At 42.0% G+C, this 23,780-nt stretch overlaps 1 protein-coding gene across 1 annotated transcript in view; it reads right to left on the bottom strand.

The window, feature by feature from the left end:
• The window catches only part of LOC115174667 (potassium voltage-gated channel subfamily H member 5-like), a 130,992-nt gene that overhangs the window by 20,427 nt on the left and 86,785 nt on the right, over positions 1–23,780 (bottom strand). Inside the window, exons 9-11 of the mRNA XM_029733425.1 lie at positions 18,939–19,138; positions 5,121–5,373; positions 2,815–3,011 (exon numbers count right to left, since the gene is read on the bottom strand). Coding sequence (XP_029589285.1) covers positions 2,815–3,011; positions 5,121–5,373; positions 18,939–19,138 — 650 coding nt within the window. The remainder of the gene's footprint in view (positions 1–2,814; positions 3,012–5,120; positions 5,374–18,938; positions 19,139–23,780) is intronic.

Raw genomic sequence — 23,780 nt, forward strand, 5'->3', positions numbered from 1 at the left:
CGCATGCCTGACCATTCTGCCTGCCTTGACCACGAGCCTGTCTGCCACTCTGTACCTCCACTCAGTACAAAATGCAAGATACAGTGCATTCGGAAAGTATTCAGACCCCTTGACTTTTTCCACATTTTGTTACGTTACAGCCTTATTCTAAAATTTATTAAATCGTTTTTTTTCCCTCAGCAATCTACACACAACGCCATCTCCTCCCAAGGAGCCACCATTGGAATGCTTCATGGTCTCATGGAAGGGTTCCAGACCTTGGCCGAACGACATGACCTAGCATTGAACACATTGCTGGAGCAATTCCGCAGGTTTTCTGTTAGGCAGCCTACAACAATGGTAACCTCCCAGCCCCTCAGTAACACGGCTGTTAGCAATTACACCTCCCTGGCCACCCCGGTTTCCCGGGAACCCCGCTTACCTCCCCCAGAACACTTTGATGGAGCTTTGGCACCTGTCGGGGGTTTCTCCTCAGTGTTCCCTCATCATGGAGCTGCAGCCCTCCTCCTTCCGTATGCTTCAGTCTGGAGGAGTTTGTGGCGGAGGTAAAGAAAGTTTTCGATGCTTCATTGTCCGGGAGAGAGGCTGCCCAGAAGTTGCTTCGGCAAGACTCCCGCAGTGTGGCAGACTATACAGTGGATTTACGCATGTTGGCAGCTGAGAGTGCCTGGAACCCTGAAGCGCTGTTCGACATGTTCCTGCACGGAGTATCGGAGTAAGTAAAGGACGAGCTCGCAGCCCGGGAACTACCGACGGATCTCGACTCGCTCATCGCCTTGACCATTCGGATCGATGGGCAACTATGGGAACGAAGGAAAGAGAGGAGATTCAATTTCACTCGCCCGCCCAAGGAGGGTGGGGGGGGGGGGGCAGATAACCAGATGTTTGTTCCTGATGGGTCCTCTCCTCAGTCCTGGAGTGGGCCCACTCCTCCAGGCTTGCCTGCCACCCGGGCTCCTGTTGGACCCTGACTTTTGTGCAACAATGCTTTTGGTGGCCTACCATGGTTCCTGACATCTCCGCGTTTGTCGCCGCATGCACGATCTGTGTGCAGACAAGACTCTTCGGCAAGTTCCGACTGGTCTCCTTCAACCTCTGCCTGTCCCTCACCCTCCCTGGTCTCATATATTCCTGGACTTTGTAATGGGTCTCCCCTTGTCTGATGACAACACTGCCATCCTGACAGACAGTAGTGGACCGGTTTTAAGCCGCCCACTTCATTCCTCACCCCAAGCTACCCTGTGCCAAAGAGATGGCCCAGCTCATGGTGTAGCACGTCTTCTGGATCCATGGACTCCCAGTGGACATGGTCTCTGACTGGGGTCCTCAGTTCTCGTCCCGTCGGCCAGCCTGTCCTCCAGGTTCCACCCCCAGTCCAACGAGCCAACCAAGACCTTGTTGGAGCGAGCCAACCTAGACGGAGCGAGCCAACCAAGACCTGGAGACGACTCTTCGCTGCCTCGGTCTCCGCCAACCCCCCCGACTGGAGCCAGCAATTAGTGTGGGTCAAATACGCCTGCATCACCCTTCCTTGCTCTGCCACAGGTCTCTCGCCCTTTGAGCGTTCCCTGGGTTATCAGCCCCCACTCTTCCCTGAGCAAGATGAAGAGGTCGGCATACCTTCGGCCCAGATGTTTGTCCACCACTGTCGTCATACCTGGAAGAGAGCCCGGTCGGCCCTTCTCAAGAACACCTCCAGGTATTGACGACAAGCGGACCGTCACCGGACACCGGCTTCCCGGTATCGTCTCAGGCAGAAGGTATGGCTGTCCACCCGGGATCTGCCCCTCCGGGAGGAGTCCCGCAAACTTTCCCTTGGTTTATCTGCCCTTTTCCCATCTCCAAGGTCATTAGCCCCTCTGCTGTTCGTCTTCTGTTGCCCCGTACCCTCTGTATACATCCCACTTTTCATGTGTCTAGAATCAAACCCATGTTTCACAGCCCTTTGTCTCCTGTTTATACAAGTTTTCCACTAGTGTGTTTGATTTGTACAGCAGCATGTTCGAGTTGGTGGAAATTGACTCTAGATTTAGAAATCCCAAAGCCAACGCTGGCTACACTCATGAACTTTTCAGCAAGGTTTGCTGTCATGACTGACTTAGCGAGGTCATCTACAAACCACAGCACTGACCATTTCTATATCAAGTGTCAACTCCCTCCTCCCAAGACATGCTTCTGTGCAAATCAAACAGACCTGTGAAAGTGTATTGTAGAAAATAGTTAAATGGATTGAATTACACAGACCAACTCAGACCAAACAGTATCCCTGGGAAGTATTTTTGACAAGTTAAATGGTCTCTCTTCCTATGTGACACACGCTCGTAATACTGCAGGCTCATGGACCTCAATTTGAAAACATAAACTCAATGCATTCATGCTCGAGTAGAATGTCTTACGAACCGTAGGAAAGGAGACATGAGACATGAAGAAAGACATTGAGAGGAAGAGAGAGTACACATTCTGGACATCTCAGACTGAATTCACCTACAGTAAATGTGCTCACTTCAGCCTAAGTCACTCAAACTTCATAATGTGGTTACATTTTTTTAAAACAGTTTTAATTTTCGCATAACAGTGTTCTGTAAGAGGAATTAAACAATGAAGCGCAATCATGCACCCCCCCACCCCCAACACACACACACACACACACTCACACAGTGATATGTCTAAATATGAAATTATCAACTGAACCTGCCCCAAAAACTCTAAATGTGCAGAAGCTGAATTGCAATATAGAACGTTCTACCAGCTGAGATAGGAATCGGGTGTGCTGCTGTCTTGTCTGTTGTGTTAATGAATGTGCATATTACTTACCCGTTTGCGCAAATTGCAGGTGAGAATTAGGTTGCGGGAGAATGTGTTGGCAAAAGCAGTGTAGAACTCCAACACCTTCAGCAGAGCATCTCTCCGAATTACGTGCAAGTCGCAGTAGGTGAGAGCCCGCACATTGGCACAAGCATGTGCCAGATTGGCTTCCTTCCAGAAGACATCCCCAAACACATCTCCCTTACCTGGGGAACAGGAAAAGTAGCATTACTTTGAAAAAAACTCACCCAAAAACAATTTGTTACTAGTTAGGTTTCCCTCCAATTGGTGACAGATTTTCATGCGAATATTCTAAAATTGGCATAAAGAAAATATGCACATTTTCCCACCAGTGGTGTGTTTCCACCAAACTGACTTTCTGCTGATAAAAACCAGTACCTGATGATGTAGTGCACACAAATGTCAAAATCTAAAGTTCAATGTGTAATTTTGTCGCAAAAACTGTTGCATTAAATAGCAAATGTGCCTACTCTGATCTTGGCACATGCGCTTTAGCCACCAGTTTACAGATACAGTGCGGGTAGGCTGTCCGGGTTGTCCGGGTAGGCTAGTTTACATGATGAGATTATTATGGATAAGACAATATTTGTATTTGTCAAATGACAGTCAAGCATCGATCATCATGTCACCAGAATAAGACCCTCAATATTTATTGGAAAGTAGCATCAAGCTCATCACCGTGCACTTTCGCCACTCTGTGAAGTTCATCATAACTTATTTCATGTGTAGCCTAATAAACTGCATGGTTTCCCGAGTCGTATTCTGGTCGTAGTGTGAGGACCACACACCATATCATCGCGTGACTCCAAGTTATATGATGCTTATTATATAAATATTTGTGCATAAAGGCATTTCTACCACCATTTTTCAAATAGTTCATTTTACCGACACAAAAAGATCCCATCCTGTCGAATGAACAAATTATCTGTTTGCATCTATAAAATGAGTTGGTTAGTGTCATCAACAGAGTAAGTTAGGGAAAAGTGTTGCTTTGCCACCCTCTCCAGCCTTTCAAACTTAAAGGCTTGGTGCAGTCAAAAATGTTAATAGACCAATAAGAAACAGCGTTCCAAACCTCTCTGGCAATAACATTTTGTTTTCAGTTTTCCCCTCCCTGCTCAGGCCACTCCAAGAGCAAAATTCTTGCATGAGAAATGGTTCTTTGCTCAGAAGCTATTTTTGTTTCAACTTAATTGTTACGCAGAAATGATTTGATATTGAGATAAAAACAGCGGCATTGGGCCTTTAAGCACAATGACAGAGCACAGTGATTGTTGTGTGTGTAGTTATTCCACAATTCAAAATCTAGAACTTGGTAAAGGGAACACTTCAGGGAGTTTTAATGGTAACTCATGCAAGGAAGATTCCCTGCTGTTCAATGGTTATTGTATTGATTCTCAAAAAATCGAATTCATAGGCAGTGTTTAAAAAGCGGTTCGCCGGCATTAAACACAACATTTAAAAAAAAAACTCTGGTTACTCTGATTAATCCATCAGTGACAAGCAAACACATTTACAGACAGTCAGCAACAATACAGTACACAGTAGGCTCGAGTGGACCAGTCACTGTAATCAGTGGCTTTTTAACCGGTTGTGTTCAAAGCCAGCGAACATTGGGGGCAGTTCACCAAAATTACACATTGGTTTCCTTACCCTGTAAGCAGTCTATGGACAAGGTATGACAGCAGGTATAGCAGCATTTTCTAGTTTCATGTCCAAATTATCCTAAAGTATGTCAAATTGATTGTGTAGCTCAATGAAGTTACTTATTTTCATTTGGACAATGTGTGCCACAAATTGTAAAACGTTAGCGTTTGGAACAGTGGCCTGATTGGTGTACCTTGCATGAGCTACCGTTAAACTCGCTGAAGTGTTCCCCCCTTGCCTTTCGTATTCGTAACTGATGTGTGTATTTTGTATTCTGCAGAGATTATTTGAAAAATAGACCTTCGTCTCAACATGACTCCCTGTCAAAATAAAGAAATATACATATATTTTTTTATATAAAACATAGATATCTCTCATACCTTGTCCATAGATTGCTTACAGGGTAAGGACATTTTGGGTCAACTATCCCTTTAAACACTGCTGAACTTTGTCTTGAGAGCATAGTATAACTGTCCTTCCCTATAATAACAAAAATCGATCTATTGCTTCAAAATGTCAATTTCATAGATTGTCATTCCATGAACAGCACTATCAGGGTATTTTAAGACAAACATACGTGCCCCTCAGTTTAATCCTTAATTGATTCAGAATTAATCAGGGGTGCCACAGATCCCAGCGGTGCTTACCTAGAATGGCGATGACCTCGTCGTCCTGAATAACTTCCAATGACCCGGATACTACAAAACAAAGGGTGTCCACACTTTCGCCAGCGTGGAATATGAGGTCCCCTGGGGCGCAGTGTGTGGTTTGGAACTCAACTGCTAGAGAGCGCAAGCAGCCATCACTGGCCAGTCGAAATGCTGGGTGCTCATTGAACACCTGTCTATTAAGGTGGACACAGATGTCTGCTCGCATATCTTTGGGACAGATTGACAGGACCTAAAAGGGAGGGTACAAGAGCACAATTTGGTCACACTAACGCTGGGATAGTGTTAAAAACAAGTTACAGAGCATCTTCAACAAGAGCAAGCTCAAAAATTATAAATAAGATTTAAGTCAGGGGTGTCAAATTTATATTGCTCCAGGGGCCACATTTGTGGCTTGCCACCAAACTGTAAAAACAAATACTCCTGTGTCTATCATTTTGGGGATTTTCGATGCTCCCTGACTGTTTAGATTTTTTTAAGGCTTGTTAGAGGCTGAGACACAGTGAATAGATATATACTGTATGATTCCCTGATATAACACACTGAAGCCAGTACATTTTAATATGCTGGTGAGAATCACATTGGCGTGTTTCATTTTACCACACCATTCTTGAAAAGAAAACAGTTCTCAATTCAAGCAAGGTTATAGAACAGTGACTGGTGTAACTGTAACTGATTTTAAATGTACTTTTCGTATTGAGCCGGCATTTGCAGCCTTTATCATGAATGCGGTCACTGCGAACGCGGGAACATTGCCTTTAAAAGCTGCATTGTTGACAGCTTTATAGACTGAATCCCAGCCTATGTATTTTAAAATGTATTCAATGGAATCCCAGTGTCCTCATGTTGTAAAACCTATATTTACGGTTATTGATAGTAAAGTGGCAGGAAAGTTGTGCCCAAAACTTAATTGCTTACAGACCTGGGTTCAATGACTACAATATTTGAAATAATAAAAAAAATACTTCAGCTGTGTTTGATTGAGATTGCCTAGACCAGGGGTTAGCAACGGGTGGGAATTCAGCAAAAATACTTTTTGGGGGGGGAAATCTGTTCCCAAGTATTGCCACGAATAAAAAAAAGAGACATTTGATTCTAGCTCTGAGTCTCTACTATTATCCAATGTAAAAAAAAATTTTTTTTCAAATTTTGCAACATAGGATCGAATACAGGTGGTGGGTCACACACCTTAGGTAATTGAGGATTTTCTTAAATGGAGGCCACAGATGCTCAAATCTAAGAATTTTAATAGCCTTAGTTTTTATTGATCTGTACAATATATGAAATCATTTTGCTTAGTTTCCAGCATTCAAAATAATAGATCTCTTTAAATCAGCAAAACATGTCACCACAACTTTACTTATCACGACTAGACAATTTGCCAGGCCTAAGTACTATAAACAATGTATAAACATTAAGTGGCAATATGTTAATTTTTGGGCGACCCGACCAAATTTACATAGAATTGTGAGTTATAGATCTATCATTCTCATTGAAAGCAAGTCTAAAAAGCAGTAGATATGTTCTATGTGCGTTATGTCTATGCTTCCCGTTCTTAAGTTTTCAGTTTATTTTGTCACAAACTGAAATTAGGCGAACTATTCGAGTTTTAGCAACCAGGAAATGGCAGAGAGATTTCTGCACATAGCAACTTTGATATATGATATGACATATCACGTTTATTTATTGTTGTTTATTGTTCAATATTTTCATTAATACACAGTTCAATATAAACAAAAACATGTATGATGTGTAACAAAACTCAGCAAAAAAAGAAACGTCCCTTTTTTTCAGGACCCTGTCTTTCAAAGATAATTCGTAAAAATTCAAATAACTTCACAGATCTTCATTGTAAAGGGTTTAAACACTGTTTCCCATGCTTGTTCAATGAACCATAAACAATTAATGAACATGCACCTGTGGAACGGTCGTTAAGACATTAATTGCCTACCGTCTGTAAGCTGTTAAGGTCACAGTTATGAAAAGTTAGGACACTAAAGAGGCCTTTCTACTGACTCTGAAAAACACCAAAAGAAAGATGCCTAGGGTCCCTGCTCATTTGCGTGAATGTGCCTTAGGCATGCTGCAAGGAGGCATGAGGACTGCAGATGTGGCCAGGCCAATAAATTGCAATGTCCATACTGGGAGACGCCTAAGACAGCGCTACAGGGAGACAGGACGGACAGCTGATCATCCTCGCAGTGGCAGACCACTTGTAACAACACCTGCACAGGATAGGTACATCCGAACATCACACCTGCAGGACAGGTACACAATCCTTCCATCAGTGCTCAGACTGTGTGCAATAGGCTGAGAGAGGCTGGACTGAGGGCTTGTAGGCCTGTTGTAAGGCATGGGCCTATGGGCACAAACCCACTGTCGCTGGACCAGACAGGACTGGCAAAAAAGTGCTTTTCACTGACAAGTCGCAGTTTTGTCTCACCAGGGGTGGTGGTCAGATTCGCATTTATCGTCGAAGGAATGAGCGTTACACCGAGGCCTGTACTCTGGAGCGGGATTGATTTGGAGGTGGAGGGTCCGTCATGGTCTGGGGCGGTGTGTTACAGCATAATTGGACTGAGCTTGTTGTCATTGCAGGCAATCTCAACGCTGTGCGTTACAGGGAAGACATCCTCTTCTCTCATGTGGTACCCTTCCTGCAGGCTCATCCTGACATGACCCTCCAGCATGACAATGCCACCAGCCATACTGCTCGTTCTGTGTGTGATTTCTTGCAAGACAGTCAGTGTTCTGCCATGATCAGCGAAGAGCCCGGATCTAAATCCGATTGAGCACGTCTGGGACCTGTTGGATCGGAGGGTGAGGGCTAGGGCCATTCCCCCCAGAAATGTCCGGGAACTTGCAGGTGCCTTGGTGGAAGAGTGGGGTAACATCTCACAGCAAGAACTGGACAATCTGGTGCAGTCCATGAGGAGGAGATGCACTGCAGTAATTAATGCAGCTGGTGGCCACACCAGATACTGACTGTTACTTTTTTAATTTTGATCCCCCCTTTGTTCAGGGACACATTATTCAATTTCTGTTAGTCACATGTCTGTGGAACTTGTTCAGTTTATGTCTCAGTTGTTGAATCTTGTTATACAAGAATTATTCAAGAATCTTGTCATACAAATATTTACACATGTTAAGTTTGCTGAAAATAAACGCAGTTGACAGTAAGAGGAGTTTATTTGTCATTTTAAAGTGTTTTTCATGGTTGTAAAGGTGAGGGATGCAAATGCCACAGCAATTCAAGAACATCCCATTTATTTCTGGAATAATTCCTAAAGTTTGGAAAGCAGGACATGTATTTCCTCGTCACAAGGGCGGGAACCCTACTGACCTAAACATCTACCACCCTATATCAAAGCTTTCATGTTTGACAAAAATATTAGAAGCATTGATACTCTCAACTTCTCTCCTTGATATTTAAAAAAAAAAAAAAACTTTTCTCCCCAATTTCTCGATATCCAATTGGTAGTTACAGTCTTGTCCCATCGTAAACAACTCCCGTAAGGACTCGGGAGAGGAGAAAGTCGAGAGCCATGCGTCCTCCGAAACACGACCCTACCAAGCCGCACTGCTTCTTGACACACTGCTCGCTTAACCCGGAAGCCAGTCGCACCAATGTGTTGGAGAAAACAGCATACAACTGGCGACCGAAGTCAGCGTGCATGAGCCCGGCCCACAAAAAGGAGTCACTAGTAGTACATAGATTCTGCTGAATCACAATGATATTGAATGCTTTTTTTTTTACAAAGAAATGCAAAAAAGCATTCAAAAGCATTCTATACTGTGGATCACTCATCGTGATTGCATAGACTGTTCTCTGTCGGACTTGATAGCAATGCTCTTGATTCAAAATGTACTTCAGTGATAGATCTCAATGTAAAATTGCTGACTGTGTCAACTCACAATTCTTCGAGGTCACTAAAGGTATTCCTCAAGGGTTCATTTTCAGGCTAGTATTATTCACACTATATACAGTATAAACTGGGCCATTCTGTCTGTTCTTGCTCAGACAAGGCTTATTTGTCCAAGGCTTACTTGTCCAAGGCTTACTTACTACTTACTAAATGATATTGTGTCCTTAGTGAAAATCTGTAAGCTACACTTCTATGCTGATGATACTGTGCTGTACTCATCTGCCTCTTCTGTGAACTAGGCTATACCTAATTTACAGACTGCTTTTCATGTCAAAAGCACTTGTTGAGCTTAAACTGGTACTGAATGCGGATAAAACAAAGTACTTCACAGACTTACATATCTGCACGTTAAATGGAGCCCAAATTGAGCGAGTTCCCTCATTTACAGAGCATTCGAAAAGTATTCAGTCCCCTTGACTTTTTCCACATTTTGTTACATTACAGCCTTATTCTAAAATGGATTAAATAAAACTAATTCCTCATAAATCTACACACAATACCTCATAATGACAAAGCAAAAACAGGTTTTTAGAATTGTTTGCAAATTGATTAAAAATAGAAGACCCTTTGTTATGAGACTCGAAATTGAGCTCAGGTGCATCCTGTTTCCATTGATCATCCTTGGGATGTTTCTACAACTTGATTGGAGTCCACCTGTGGTAAATTCAATTGATTTTACATTATTTGGAAAGGCACACACGTGTCTATATTAGGTCCCACAGTTGACAGTGCATTTCAGAGCAAAAACCAAGCCATGAGGTCGAAGGAATTGCCCGTAGAGCTCCGAGACAGGGTTTGCGTCAAGGCACAGATCTGGGAAAGGGTACCAAAACATTTCTGCAGCATTGAAGGTCCCCAAGAACACAGTGGCCTCCATTGTTCTTAAATGGAAGAAGTTTGGAACCACCAAGACTCTTCCTAGAGCTGGCCGCCCAGCCAAACTGAGCAATCAGGGGATTAGGGCCTTGGTCAGGGAGGTGACCAAGAATTTGATGGTAACTCCGACCGAGCTCCAGAGTTCCTCTGTAGCGATGGGATAAACTTCCAGAAGGACAACCATCTCTGCAGCACTCCACCAATCAGGCCTTTATGGTAGAGTGGCCAGACGGAAGCCCCTCCTCAGTAAAAGACATGACAGCCCGCTTGGAGTTTGCCAAAAGGCACCTAAAGATTGGGCAAAGGTTCACCTTCCAACAGGATAACGACCCTAAGCACACAGCCAAGACAACGCAGGAGTGGCTTTGGGATCGAACATCTTTGGAGAGACCTGAAAATAGCTGTGCTGCGATGCTCCCCATCCAAAAAAACTCCCCAAATACAGGTGTGCCAAGTTTGTAGCGTCATACCCAAGAAGACTCAAGGCTGTAATCGCTGCCGAAGGTGGTTCAAAAAGTACTCAGTAAAGGGTCTGAATACCTGTGTAAATGTGATATTTCAGTTTTTTTACATTTTTAATACATTTGCCAACATTTCTAAAAACCTGTTTTTGCATAGTCATTATGGGCAATTGTGAGGGGAAATAAACAATTTAATCAATTTTAGAATAAGGCTGTAACGTAACAAAATGTTGAAAAAGTGAAGGGGTCTGAATACTTTCCGAATGCACTGTAAATACCTTGTCATTGGATCGTTGACATGTTGTCATTTAAAACACATGTAGATTAGCTAACAAAGACACTGAGAATCAAACTGGGCTTCTACTGCAGAAATAAATTGTGCCTTTCGCTTGATAGTAGAAAACAATTTGTTCAGTCAACTTTTTTGTCAGCCCTAGACTATGACAACATAATCTATATGAACGCCGCTGTCACTTCTTTAAACAATTGGATACTGTTTATTATAGTGCACTACCCTTTATTAGATGTGACCGATTTTGCACATACAATTGAAGTCGGAAGTTTACATACACTTAGGTTGGAGTCATTAAATCTCATTTTTCAACCACTCCACAAATTTCTTGTTAACAAACTATAGTTTTGGCAAGTCGGTTAGGATATCTACTTTGTGCATGACACAAGTAATTTTTCCAACAATTGTTTACAGACAGATTATTTCACTTATAATTCACTGTATCACAATTCCTGTGTGTCAGAAGTTTACATACGCTAAGTTGACTGTGCCTTTAAATAGCTTGGAACATTCCAGAAAATGATGTCATGGCGTTAGAAGCTTCTGATAGGCTAATTGAAATCATTTGATTCAATTTGAGGTGTCCCTGTGGATGTATTTCAAGGCCTACCTTCAAACTCTTTGCTTGACATCATGGGAAAATCTAAAGAAATCAGCCAAGACCTCAGAAAAAAGTCTGGTTCATCCTTGGGAGCAATTTCTAAATGCCTGAAGGTACCACGTTCATCTGTACAAACAATAGTACGCAAGTATAAACACCATGGGACCACGCAGCCGTTATACCACTCAGGAAGGAGACGCGTTCTGTCTCCTAGAGATGAACATACATTTGTGCGAAAAGTGCAAATCAATCCCAGAACAACAGCAAAGGACCTTGTGAAGATGCTGGAGGAAACCGGTGGAAAAATATCTATATCCACAGTAAAACGAGTCCTATATCGACATAACCTGAAAGGGCGCTCAGCAAGGAAGAAGCCACTGCTTCAAAACCGCCATAAAAAAGCCAGACTATGGTTTGCAACTGCACATGGGGACAAAGATTGTACATTTTGGAGAAATGTCCTCTGGTCTGATGAAACAAAAATAGAACTGTTTGGCCATAATGACCATCGTTATGTTTGGAGGAAAAAGGGGGAGACTTGCAAGCCGTAGAACACCATCCCAACCGTGAAGCACGGGGGTGGTAGCATCATGTTGTGTGGGTGCTTTGCTGCAGGAGAGACTGGTGCACTTCACAAAATAGATTCCATCATGAGGCAGGAAAATTACGTGGATATATTGAATCAACATCTCAAGACACCAGTCAAGAAGTTAAAGCTTGGTCTCAAATGAGTCTTCCAAATGGACAATGACCCCAAGCATACTTCCAAAGTTGTGGCAAAATGGCTTAAGGACAACAAAGTCAAGGTATTGGAGTGGCCATCACAAAGCCCAGACCTCAATCCTATAGAAAATTTGTGGGCAGAACTAAAAAAGTGTGTGCGAGCAAGGAGGCCTGCAAACCTGACTCAGTTACACCAGCTCTGTCAGGAGGAATGGGCCAAAATTCAACCAACTTATTGTGGGAAACTTGTGGAAGGCTACCCGAAACGTTTGACCCAAGTTAAACAATTTAAAGGCAATGCTACCAAATACTAATTGAATGAGTGTATGTAAACTTCTGACCTACTGGGAATGTGATAAAAGAAATAGAAGCTAAAATAAATAATTCTCTCTACTATTATTTTGACATTTCACATTATTAAAATAAAGTGGTGATCCTAACTGACCTAAGTCGGGGAATTTGTCCTTGGATTAAATGTCAGGAATTGTGAAAAACTGAGTTTAAATGTATTTGGCTAAGGTGTATGTAAAATTCCAACTTCAACTGTATCTCTGTGATCTGTATCAAAAAGTGGGCTGGCCGTCTCTGACAAGTCATAGAACTTAACATTGGTTTATTTACAAAGTTCTCATGCTAAAACTGCCATATTACCTCACATCGCTCCTAACCTACAGAAGTTCAAAATACCTTAACTCGCTCACAGAAATGGCTAACTGTTGACATTCATCTTGTTGCCACTGATTTACATAAAAAAGGAAACACTTCAGTAAATGAGCGATACAAATTATATTTAAAGCAGTTGCTTCCACACATGTGTGGTTCCTGAGTTAATTAAGCAATTAACATCCTATCATGCTTAAGCTAATTGTGACGAAGCTGACTCAGTAGCACTCGTCACGAATGCTCATTATTTAATTATTCTTACAAATTGTTTAGCGCATTCATGTTTCCCCATATCTAGTAATTCATTTATCCTAAATGTTCTGTATATACTGTTGTTCTTTTCCTCTTTTGTCAGTATCATGGCAAGGCTAATTTTGTGTTGAGGAAATGTTTAGTCGAGTTGCATTGTGACGCATTTCAGTTTCATTTTTAAATGCAGAAATGTACCATTTTGCAATTCACCCAGTGGATGCGATGTTCTGGTGCACATGAACACTTGCTACACTGACGGGAAAGAAGTTTGTTTATTTCCATATTGTAATGTGTGCGTCGCAGGTGCGTGGCTCCATAAGTAATACGTTTTGCCGTCTGTTGGCCTTCAGAACTATTGTTTTTGAAATGTGTATTCATTAATGTAAAGTATTCCCTCTTTGAGGATAAGCCAGGAATGTTTAAGATGTTCATTTAGACGAAATATGTAAATGTGGGTACAATGTTACATGATTTAATATGTCATATTTGGGTAAAGAGCCCCATGGTTTATGATATGGTCCATAGGGAGGAGACATAGGTATAGAGGGATTTATTTATTTAAAAAAAATGTTTAGTAATTTATCAGACACCCTTATCCAGAGCGACTTACAGTAGTGAATGCATACATTTCATAATTTTTTTTTTCTGTACTGGTCCCCCGTGGGAATCGAACCCACAACCCTGGCGTTGCAAACACCAGGCTCTACCAACTGAGCCACACAGGTATGTGAGCTGGGTGGGGAGGTTGTCCATAGCCTGGAATACCCTAACCTGATTTAGTTGGTTTGAAAGGGTAGGCCTGATTGAGGCTTAGGGTTTTAATTTATATTCAAAACCTGCATTTTGGTGTTTACTTTATTTTGTCAGTTACCTGTAGGTGAAACGACCTTTAGGTTTTATGTACCGCATTCATGGAATGAATTTCAGGACACTCTGAGATTAGACTGCCTAGTACCTTTCAGTCATTTCAGGGCATTGGTGGGAGACATGTTCACAGAGTAGTGTATGTATTTTTTGTCATTGACTTCTGAAATCTTGATGGGCTGCGGAAACTGTAGGGGGAAACGGTTTGGTTGATTGCATTTCGTATTAATACTGTATGTGTTTTTTTATTCTTCAGGGCTCATTTGTAAAAGAGACTTGGGTATCAATATGACTCTCTATTGAAATAATGGTTAAATAAAGTCTGGTGAGTTAGTGGATAAGTCAGGTTGCTGCCAACCAAGTGGTTGTGAGTTCAAATCTGAGGTGAGGTTAAGGTCCCAAGTGCGCTCACTGTTTAGTTGAACATGCACAATGTATGTCATGTTAACAGTGTAATGCAAGCCAAAGCTTTCTAAAAAGGCTCCATTAACCTAATGTTGTGGGAACTTACTGTTAACTTGACAAAAAGACATCACACAAACATTAGCCAATGATGTTAAAATGATGTCCTGTCAAAAACAAACATTCTTGGAACTTTCTCTCTCAAAATGTTCTTAAATCCATTGTCTCTGTGCCGTGGAAGAAAAGTTTTTCAAGTGAGATTTTAAAAACACGAATGTGATGTTCCCACAGTAACGTTACCTGTAGACCAAGTTGTAATCTGATTGGAATGTTCCCTAAAGGTTTGGGAGTTTGTCCAAACCACTACTTAACCCTAACTAACTTAATCGCAATAAACCATCCATTTGATTCATTATGACCATTGGCTGTGCCCCACAGTCCCTCGCCAATCCGTAAACTTAATGGAAGTGTACAATATCTACAACCGCTGTTCCATGCGGAATGAGACCATCAGCTGGACAGCACTTTATGTTAAATCAATACTGTCTGTTCTGTTTAATGTACACTCCTTCAGCGTGGCAATAAAGACGATGAATCAGGAAATCAGTCACGTTCTGACTGGTATAATTATGTTTAATAACATAATCATGACCCAAGAGTTGACCTTACCCTGCATTCAGACACGATAAAGGAGTTCCTGTCATGCTTATTAAAGCTGAACCAGCATTACCAACCATATACAGTAGAGTGGACTATCCTATTCCTGCTCCTATTGCCCAGCACAGCGAAATCAATGGCCAAAGCGGCTGTGGAAGCGATAAAAAATAGAACACTGCTGCCTCCACTTATCCAAAAGCATTAAACTTATTTTATGATCATGTTTTGTACTTCTGTTTTGCATTTCGTAGTTGTATATTATGTGTATATTCTTGTAACTACAGGGCTCATCTGTAAGAGACACCATGATATAAGCATGACTCCCTGTCAAAACAAAGGTAAACATTTTTAAAAAAGAATGATTGATTGAATAGATGTAATATGGTCTTAGGTATCTAATAATATTTTTCCACTGTGATGCGGAGCTAGAATCAAACATTATGTTTTCATGAAAAGCCTGGTTCCGCATCCTTCAAAATAAAGTCAAATCATACTTTATTTGTCACATGCGTCAAATACAACAAGTGTAGACCTTACCGTGAAATGCTTACTTACATGCTCTTAACCAATAGTGCAGTTCAAGAAGAGTTAAGAAAATATTTACCAAATAAACAAAAAAGTAAAAAATTATAAAAGTAACACAATAAAATAACAACAACGAGGCTATGTACAGGGGGAACCGGTACAGAGTCAGTGTACGGGGGTACAGGTAAGTTGAGGTAATTTGTACATGTAGGTACAATCAGTGAGTAGCTGCTGTGTACACAACAAATGGAGGGGGGGTGTCAATGTAAATAGTCCGGTGGCCATTTGATTAATTGTTCAGCAGTCTTATGGCTTGGGGGTAGAAGCTGTTCAGGAGCCTTTTGGTCCAAGACTTGGTGCTCCGGTACCGCTTGCCGTGCGGTAGCAGAGAAAACAGTCTATGACTTGGGTGATTGGAATCTCTAACAATTTTATGGGCTTTCCTCTGACACTGCCTATTATATAGGTCCTGGATGGCAGGACCTACCCTCTGTAGCGCCTTACTGTCAGATGCCGAGCAGTTAACATACCAGGCGGTGATGCAACCGGTCAGGATGCTCTCGATGGTGCAGCTGTAGAACTTTTTGGAGATCTGGGGACCCATGCCAAATCTTTTCAGTCTCCTGAGGGGGAAAAGGTGTTGTCGTGCTCTTCACAACTGTCTTTGTGTGTTTGGACCATGATTGTTCGTTGGGGATGTGGACACCAAGGAACTTGAAACTCTCGACCCACTCCACTACAGCCCCGTTGATGTTAATGGGGGCCCTGTTCGGCCCGCCTTTTCCTGTAGTCCACAATCAGCTCCTTTGTCTTGCTCACATTGAGGGCGAGGTTGTTGTCATGCCACCACACTGCCAGTTCTCTGACCTCCTCCCTATAGGCTGTCTCATCATTGTCGGTGATCAGGCCTACCACTGTTGTGTCGTCAGCAAACTTAACGATGGTGTTGAAGTTGTGAACCGGGAGTACAGGAGGGAACTAAGTACAAACCCCTGAGGGGCCCCAGTGTTGAGGATCAGCTTGGCTGTAGTCAATGAACAGCATTCTCACGTAGGTGTTCCTTTTGTCCAGGTGGGAAAGGGCAGTGTGGAGTGCGATTGAGATTGTGTCATCTGTGGATCTGTTGGGGCGGTATGCGAATTGGAGTGGGTCTAGGGTACCCGGGAGGATGCTGTTGATGTGAGCCATGACCAGCCTTTCAAAGCACTTCATGGCTACCGATGTGAGTGCTACAGGGTGGTAATCATTTAGGCAGGTTACCTTCGCTTCCTTGGGCACAGGGACTATGGTGGTCTGCTTGAAACATGTTGGTATTACAGACTCAGTCAGGGAGAGGTTGAACATGTCAGTGAAGACACTTGCCAGTTGGTCCGCGCATGCTTTGAGTACACATCCTGGTAATCTGTCTGGCCCTGTGGCTTTGTGAATGTTGACCTGTTTAAAAGTCTTGCTCACATCGGCTACTGAGAGCGTTATCACACAGTCATCCAGAACAGCTGGTGCTCTCGTGCATGCTTCAGTGTTGCTTGATTCGAAGCGAGCATAAAAAGGCAATTAGTTCATCTGGTAGGCTCGTGTCACTGGGCGGCTCACGTCTGGGTTTCCCTTTGTAGTCCGTAATAGTTTTCGAGCCCTGCCACATCCGACGAGCATCAGAACCGGTGTAGTAGTATTCAATCTTAATCCTGTATTGACACTTTGCTTGTTTGATGGTTCGTCTGAGGGCATAGCGGGATTTCTTACAAATGTCCAAATTAGTGTTCCGCTCCTTGAAAGCGGCAGCTCTAGCCTTTAGCTCGATGCTGATGTTGCCTGTAATCCATGACTTCTGGTTGGGATATGTGCGTACGGTCACTGTGGGTACGACGTCGTTGATGCACTTATTGATGAAGCACTTATTGACTAAGGTGGTATACTCCTCAATGCCATTGGATGAATCCCAGAACATTTTCAAGTCTGTGCTAGCAAAACAGTCCTGTAGCGTAGCATCCTCGTCATCTGACCACTTCCGTATTGAGCGAGTCACTGGTACTTCCTCCTTTAGTTTTGATGTAAGCAGTAATCAGGAGGATATAATTATGGTCAGATTTGCCAAATGGAGGGCGGTGGAGAGCTTTGTATGCATCTCTGTCTGTGGAGTAAAGGTGGTCTAGAGTTTTTTTTACTCTGGTTGCACATGTGACATGCTGGTACAAATTTGGTAAAACTGATTTAAGTTTGCCTGCATTAAAGTCCCCAACCACTAGAAACGCCGCTTCTGGATGAGCATTTTCTTGTTTGCTGATAGCCTTATAGAGTTGGTTGAGTGCGGTCTTAGTGCCAGCATCAGTCTGTGGTGGTAAATAGGTGGCTACGAATAATATAGATTAAAACTCTCTTGGTAGATAGTGTGGTCTACAGCTTATCATAAGGTACAGGCGAGCAATACCTCAAGACTTCTTTAATATTATACATTGCGCACCAGCTGTTATTGACAAATAGACCCCCAACCCTCGTCTTACCAGACGTAGCTTCTTCTCTGTTCTGCCGGTGCATGGAAAATCCCGCCAGCTCTATATTATCCGTGTCGTCATTCAGCCACAACTCGGTGAAGCATAAGATATAACAGTTTTTAATGTCCCGCTGGTAGGATAATCGTAGAACGGATGGCAGTGGGAGTTTACTCGCTCGCCTATGGATTCTCAGAAGGCAGCTCGACCTGCGCCCTCTTTTCCTCTGTCTTTTCTTCATGCAAATGACGGGGATTTGTCCCTGTTCCCGGGAAAGCAGTATATCCTTCTCATTAGACTCGTTAGAGGAAAAAGCTTCTTCCAGTTCGTGGTGAGTAATCACTGTTCTGATGGCCAGAAGGTATTTTATGTCATACGAGACGGTAGCAGCAACATTATGTACCAAATAATTAAAAAAATAAGTTATAAACAACACAAAAAAACTAACAAATTACACAGTTGGTTAGGAGCATGTAAAACGTCAGCCATCCTCTTCGGCACCATCTTACTTATATGTAAAAGCAACCAGTACATACAGGGATACAAGCTCAGACTGGTATTCAAAGGCTGTGTTTAGACAGGCAGTCACAATTCTGATATTTTTTCCACTAATTGGTCTTTTGACCAACCACATTCCCAAGACTGCTCTAATTTCCCCACTACAAAATGTACACCTTGAGCAGGAATGAGATGGGCAGTGTTCAGCCATAGTCTTTGCATATTACTTTCACAGTGGAGACCGCCCTCGATGAGGCTTAAGGAAAAGTTTGTAAAATACCATAACCATTTGCAGAGGAAAACCATGCATCAGCATAACTTTTTCCAAGACTGCTCCAACAATTATTTAGTTCTAAGTCCCATTCCTTGTAAAGGAAATACAAAAAAGGACCAACAAATGAGGCTGTGAGTCCCATTAAGATGCCACCAATGTGCCAGTTTCAATATTGGTATCACAGTGGAAAACTCAGATTCTCTACTGTCACAAACTAAATCTCTCTACACAAGACCCTGAAACAGAGACAGGAGATCTAGGATTGAAAGAGCAATATGGTTTCTGCCCACTTACCCTATCTGTGTCAATGCCCTTGGACATGGCCCAAGTAGAGACGATGTAATCCATGACCCTCTCGCTCAGCCCCTTTGGCACCTGGTAAAGTTTGAGAAAGTCACGCACATTGTTGAGCATCTCGTGGTAGCGGTTAGTGTTGGTGTACATCTGCTGGAAGATGGTGGTGACGTTCCCAAAAATGGTTGCATACAGTAGGGCTGGAACACAAATAGGCAGAGGGAGGGGTTATTAGCAACATGCATTGCAAGAATGGAGTGGTGTCTGCTTGAGTGTTCCAATGCTAACAGGAGTGCTGCTTACATAGGTTGTAGTGAAGCCATTTGTAATATATACTAACATGTCAGCACATTAAGTAATCATGGGTTATGGCACTTAGCTCAGTCGTTACTGTAAGAGGAAGACTAGCCTATAAATAAATACATTTACTTTGGTTTTGGGATCATAATTTGTCTGTAAGGGCTGGAGTTGGCTGGAGTTGGCCTAGCTCAGGCCTAAAGTCATCGGCCACTAAAGGCCAGGCTTTAGTTTTTAGGCCCAATCAAAACTCTACTCCACTTTTGATTGGCTAATTGTATGTAAAAGGAACCAGTGGTGGTTCTAGACCATTTCAACTGGGGGGGGCCAAGCTGGGGCCAGTTGTACTGTTAGAGGGGCCAGTTACATTAGACGTTATTGTTGTCATATTGTTTTCTTCACTGCATTGCAGGCATTAGCAGGCAAAAGACCATGTTCATAACCATTAGTGTTCCGCGTTGCCACTGTCTAATAACGGATGTAAAAAAAGAACAATAGCAAAAATGAGTTGTGTAAAAATTATTTCATACACCACATTTAGGGGGGCCACAAGGGGGTCCAAAATTGTTGTCACAGGGGCACTTAGTTAACCTTTATTTAACTAGGCAAGTCAGTTAAGAACAAATTCTTATTTACAATGATCTGATCGCTGAAACCTTCCCACAACGTTCTGGGAATGGTGCGGGATAGTTGTTTCGCTTTGGAACATTCTCAGCACATTTAAGGAACATGATGAAAACATACTTTTCTTGGTATTTTATTACTTTAACAGAATGTTTCCTAAAAGTTCAAGCATGGTTACATTTCAATTACATTTTTGGTAATGTTCTAGGAACATTCTCCAACTCATTTGACATTAAGAATATTCTTAAATAGTTCAGAGAACGCTAAGAATCAAAGTTCTTCTGTGGGAATTTCAGTACTTCTGCATAACGCTCTATTTAAAGTTATGTTCTCAAATTGTTCTTACGTTAAGAAACAACGTTCTTCTTTGGGAATTTCAGAGAACGTTCTAAGAATGTTATTTAAAAACATACATTCCGTTCTCAATGTCAACAAAACTCACACTATCCTGTATCTTGTTAAGTGTGTTCAGGTGTGTTGGCCATGCCCACTAACTGGCCACACATGATCTTAATGAGCATGTGTTTCCTTTGAAACACATGGGTCTGTTTGAATAGACTAAAATGAACAGCTTTTCTGAGGAAAAAAACAAACATTGCATGCTAGCGCCGTTGTCAAGCTTGGGCGTAGTGGGTGAGGAATCAAGCGCAGGAAGCAGCGATACAGGGTAGTGGCTTTTAATGAGCACAACGGCGAAACACAAGCCACCCCAACAGCGATCCAGAGCGCACACAAAACAATGTGCCCCAAACACAGGGGACAGAAAACAGTCGGCGCAAAACCACGCACTAGAGCATAAACACAATCAGCGTGAACACAAGCCAAAATACAGAGCAACACACAATCACGTACAAACACATACATCCTACGCTAACCTAAATAACCCCCCCTTTCTAATGACTAACCCAAAACAGGTGCGTGCCTACCTAGACCTAACCAAACGAAAGTGAAACAAAAAGGGATCGATGGCAGCTAGTAGGTCGGCGACGACGACCGCCGAGCCCCGCCCGGCCGAGGAGGGGCGCCACCATCCGTCACTGTCGTGACAGCCGTGGACTGATTCCATGGATAAAGGACAGTAGAGCATTGGGTCGAATCTCACTGACGCCGTGTGCTTATAGTTAAAAACAGTTAACCTAAGCTAGCAGTATTATTGAAACATTCAGAGGAAGTTATTAAAAAACCTCACAACATTTTGAGAATGTTCTCAGAAAGTTATTTAACTACCTTTAAATAACCTATAATTTCGATTCTCAGAACTAATATAACCTCCCAGGAAAACATTCAGGGAACCATAGTAACCTCCCTGCAACCTAAAAATGTACGTTCCCAGAACAAGCTACATTTTCACTTCTGTTCTCAGAACATTTAAAAACACGTTCAGTTTTACCTGTCAGGAAACGAATTGCTTCATTCCCGGAACCAATGGGAAACCAAAAATGTACGTTCCCACAACTTCCAAGGAACCAAATGTGATAGCTGGGCATTGTTGTCTATTTGCACATCCATCGCATTAAGAAGCAGAAGACACAATAACAAACTGCCTCCAATTACATGAGCTAAAATGAGTCAGTAGTGCATTTGCAAGCCTTGAGCATAAATAAACCTCTTGGGAACTGTATTTTAAATAGACAACAATTAGCTTTTCCATTACACTCTAACTCCCCTGTGAAGTACAAACAAGTAGCCGTTAGATATAGACATGTCCTAATATGGAATGCACATTTGCTCAGCAGGAATACTGCATTCTGGAAGTTGCAATGACCCAAATGAGTCAGTTAGTATTGCTTATCATGAATTCTATCCACTCTGGGGAAAGAGGATAACCTCTACTCTGTTCTTTGGGTGGTTTATCTATCTAACTTGAGGAGTCTATGTTCATTCATCACATCTAGGCCTGCAGGCAGCCAGGCACAATCCACTTCTGCACCTTATTTTCTCCTTTCTTTCCTCCTCTTTCCACCCTCACATCTTGCCAGGCCGTCATTGTAAATAAGAATTTGTTCCGAACTGACATGCCTGGTTAAATGCAATGCTGATGACAACTGCTCTGTGGATTGCTATACATTTGTAATGCTTCTGACATGGGGGATGGTAGGTTATTCATGTGCTTTCTGAAGGCAAGACCACTCTAGATTTCTTACATATTTTTCTTATTATTATTCTGCCCGCTCTAGCACTTAAACGATTTAAGTTATAAACATGAAACCAACTTTTAAATGTGCAGATGGCCCCAGCTTAGATTGCTTAAGAAAATGTTTTTGATAGCCTTTCTAAATGTTAAAAAACTTTAAATTCTTAATTAATTGATATAATTCTTACTAATAACCCTCATAAATACATGCCTAGGGGGTTCTTTGCTTATGATCTCAGTGACCACTGCCCTATAGTGTGTATTAGAGACACTATGCAAAAAAAAAAGTCTGAACCTTGTCAAATAAAGAATAACCCTAAAATGTTGCTAGTTTTGTTGCCACACCCTTGTTTATTAACTTTTTAAGGCTGTGTAGTTTCCTTTTTTGTTCAATTACAAATGACTTTGAGTCTTGCGCTCTTGCCGCCGCATCACTGGCGTATCGGTTTGATTGGTTTAGTTACAGACTCATAGGGTTGGGAAAGTGTTTCTCTTGTCTTATTCTGATCTTTGAGACAATACCATTTTGAGTTAAGCAAATATTATACCAGTGTGATTATTTTGTTCCGATTACATTTATAAGGGACACAAACAAATAACAAAGTCTTCAGTTCTCTATAGTTTGAACCTGTTTTCTATAGTTTGAACCTGTTTTGAAATAACTCGTCGCCTCCGATTTAGGAAAAACAGCCTTTAGTTTTTATGCGCCGTACACATGGAACAAATTTCAGAATACCCTACGTTTGGACGTTCTTGTGACTTTTAGGCATTTTAGGGTATTGGTAAAGTAACTGTTCTCCGACAAATGTACGTGTTTAATTTTTTTCCCTTGTACTTATGTATTGTTGCATTTCTCATGCTTCTGCCTTTGTTTGTTATAATTTGTATCACTAGTTCCTTATTATGTACCTAATATTTTCTTAATCTTTTTGTGAAGCAGGGCTCCTTTAAAGTATAATTTTAAAGTATAATTTTAATGCTGTGAATCAGGGTGAACAATACACACAGATTGAGAAGACATGCTACAATTGCCTTCTCTTGGCTGGACTGGCATATGACTTACTGATCTGAACCGGCAGAATTACATTCATCCTGCTTTTTTGTAGTTTCAATTCTAGTCCCATTCCAAGTCAATAAAACACTCTCATCACAGTAACTGGGTCCCTGAGGCAATGGAAACTAAAGCGCCATAGTCTCAGATTATTGTGCAATTGCTCTGTAACGACGGATGATTTGTATGGATTGCAGTGGAACTCCTAATACATTGGTGGAGAGTCTTTCGGCACGCCAGTAAAAGTACTCATATTCGCCTTGGACAGAAGTGTGGTCCAAGTGGTCCATCAGTAGACGACAAGTGATTGCTTTGAGAATAGAGGCTGTGCTGACTAGCCTGCAGCATCCTGTCTTACTCACAAAGATTGAGCATCCTTTTAGATTTGGTCAAATGTATTACTCTTTCGGTGAGACCAGAGACGCATGTGACTATAAACTCCAAGAAACTAATGTTCTAATGTAGATGAACCTTGGGAATTTGGGGTAAAGAATAGATTTGGTAAAATGCTCTACTCTTTATGTGAGACCAGAGACCTGTGTCTAGAAACTACAAGAAACTCAAGAAACCATTGTTGTAAGAGAACCATGGAAATTTGTAAAGAATAAAAATGTTGCAGTGAGTATTGATGTTGTAGATAGACCTGAAATAGTCAATAGTTCAGCGGGGGATGGTGAGGAAATTGGGTAATAACCTGTCATAATATGATCATAACACTGTCATGACACATATATTT

This window comes from Salmo trutta, chromosome 35 (genome assembly GCF_901001165.1).
Source record: "Salmo trutta chromosome 35, fSalTru1.1, whole genome shotgun sequence".
Lineage (NCBI taxonomy): Eukaryota > Metazoa > Chordata > Actinopteri > Salmoniformes > Salmonidae > Salmo > Salmo trutta.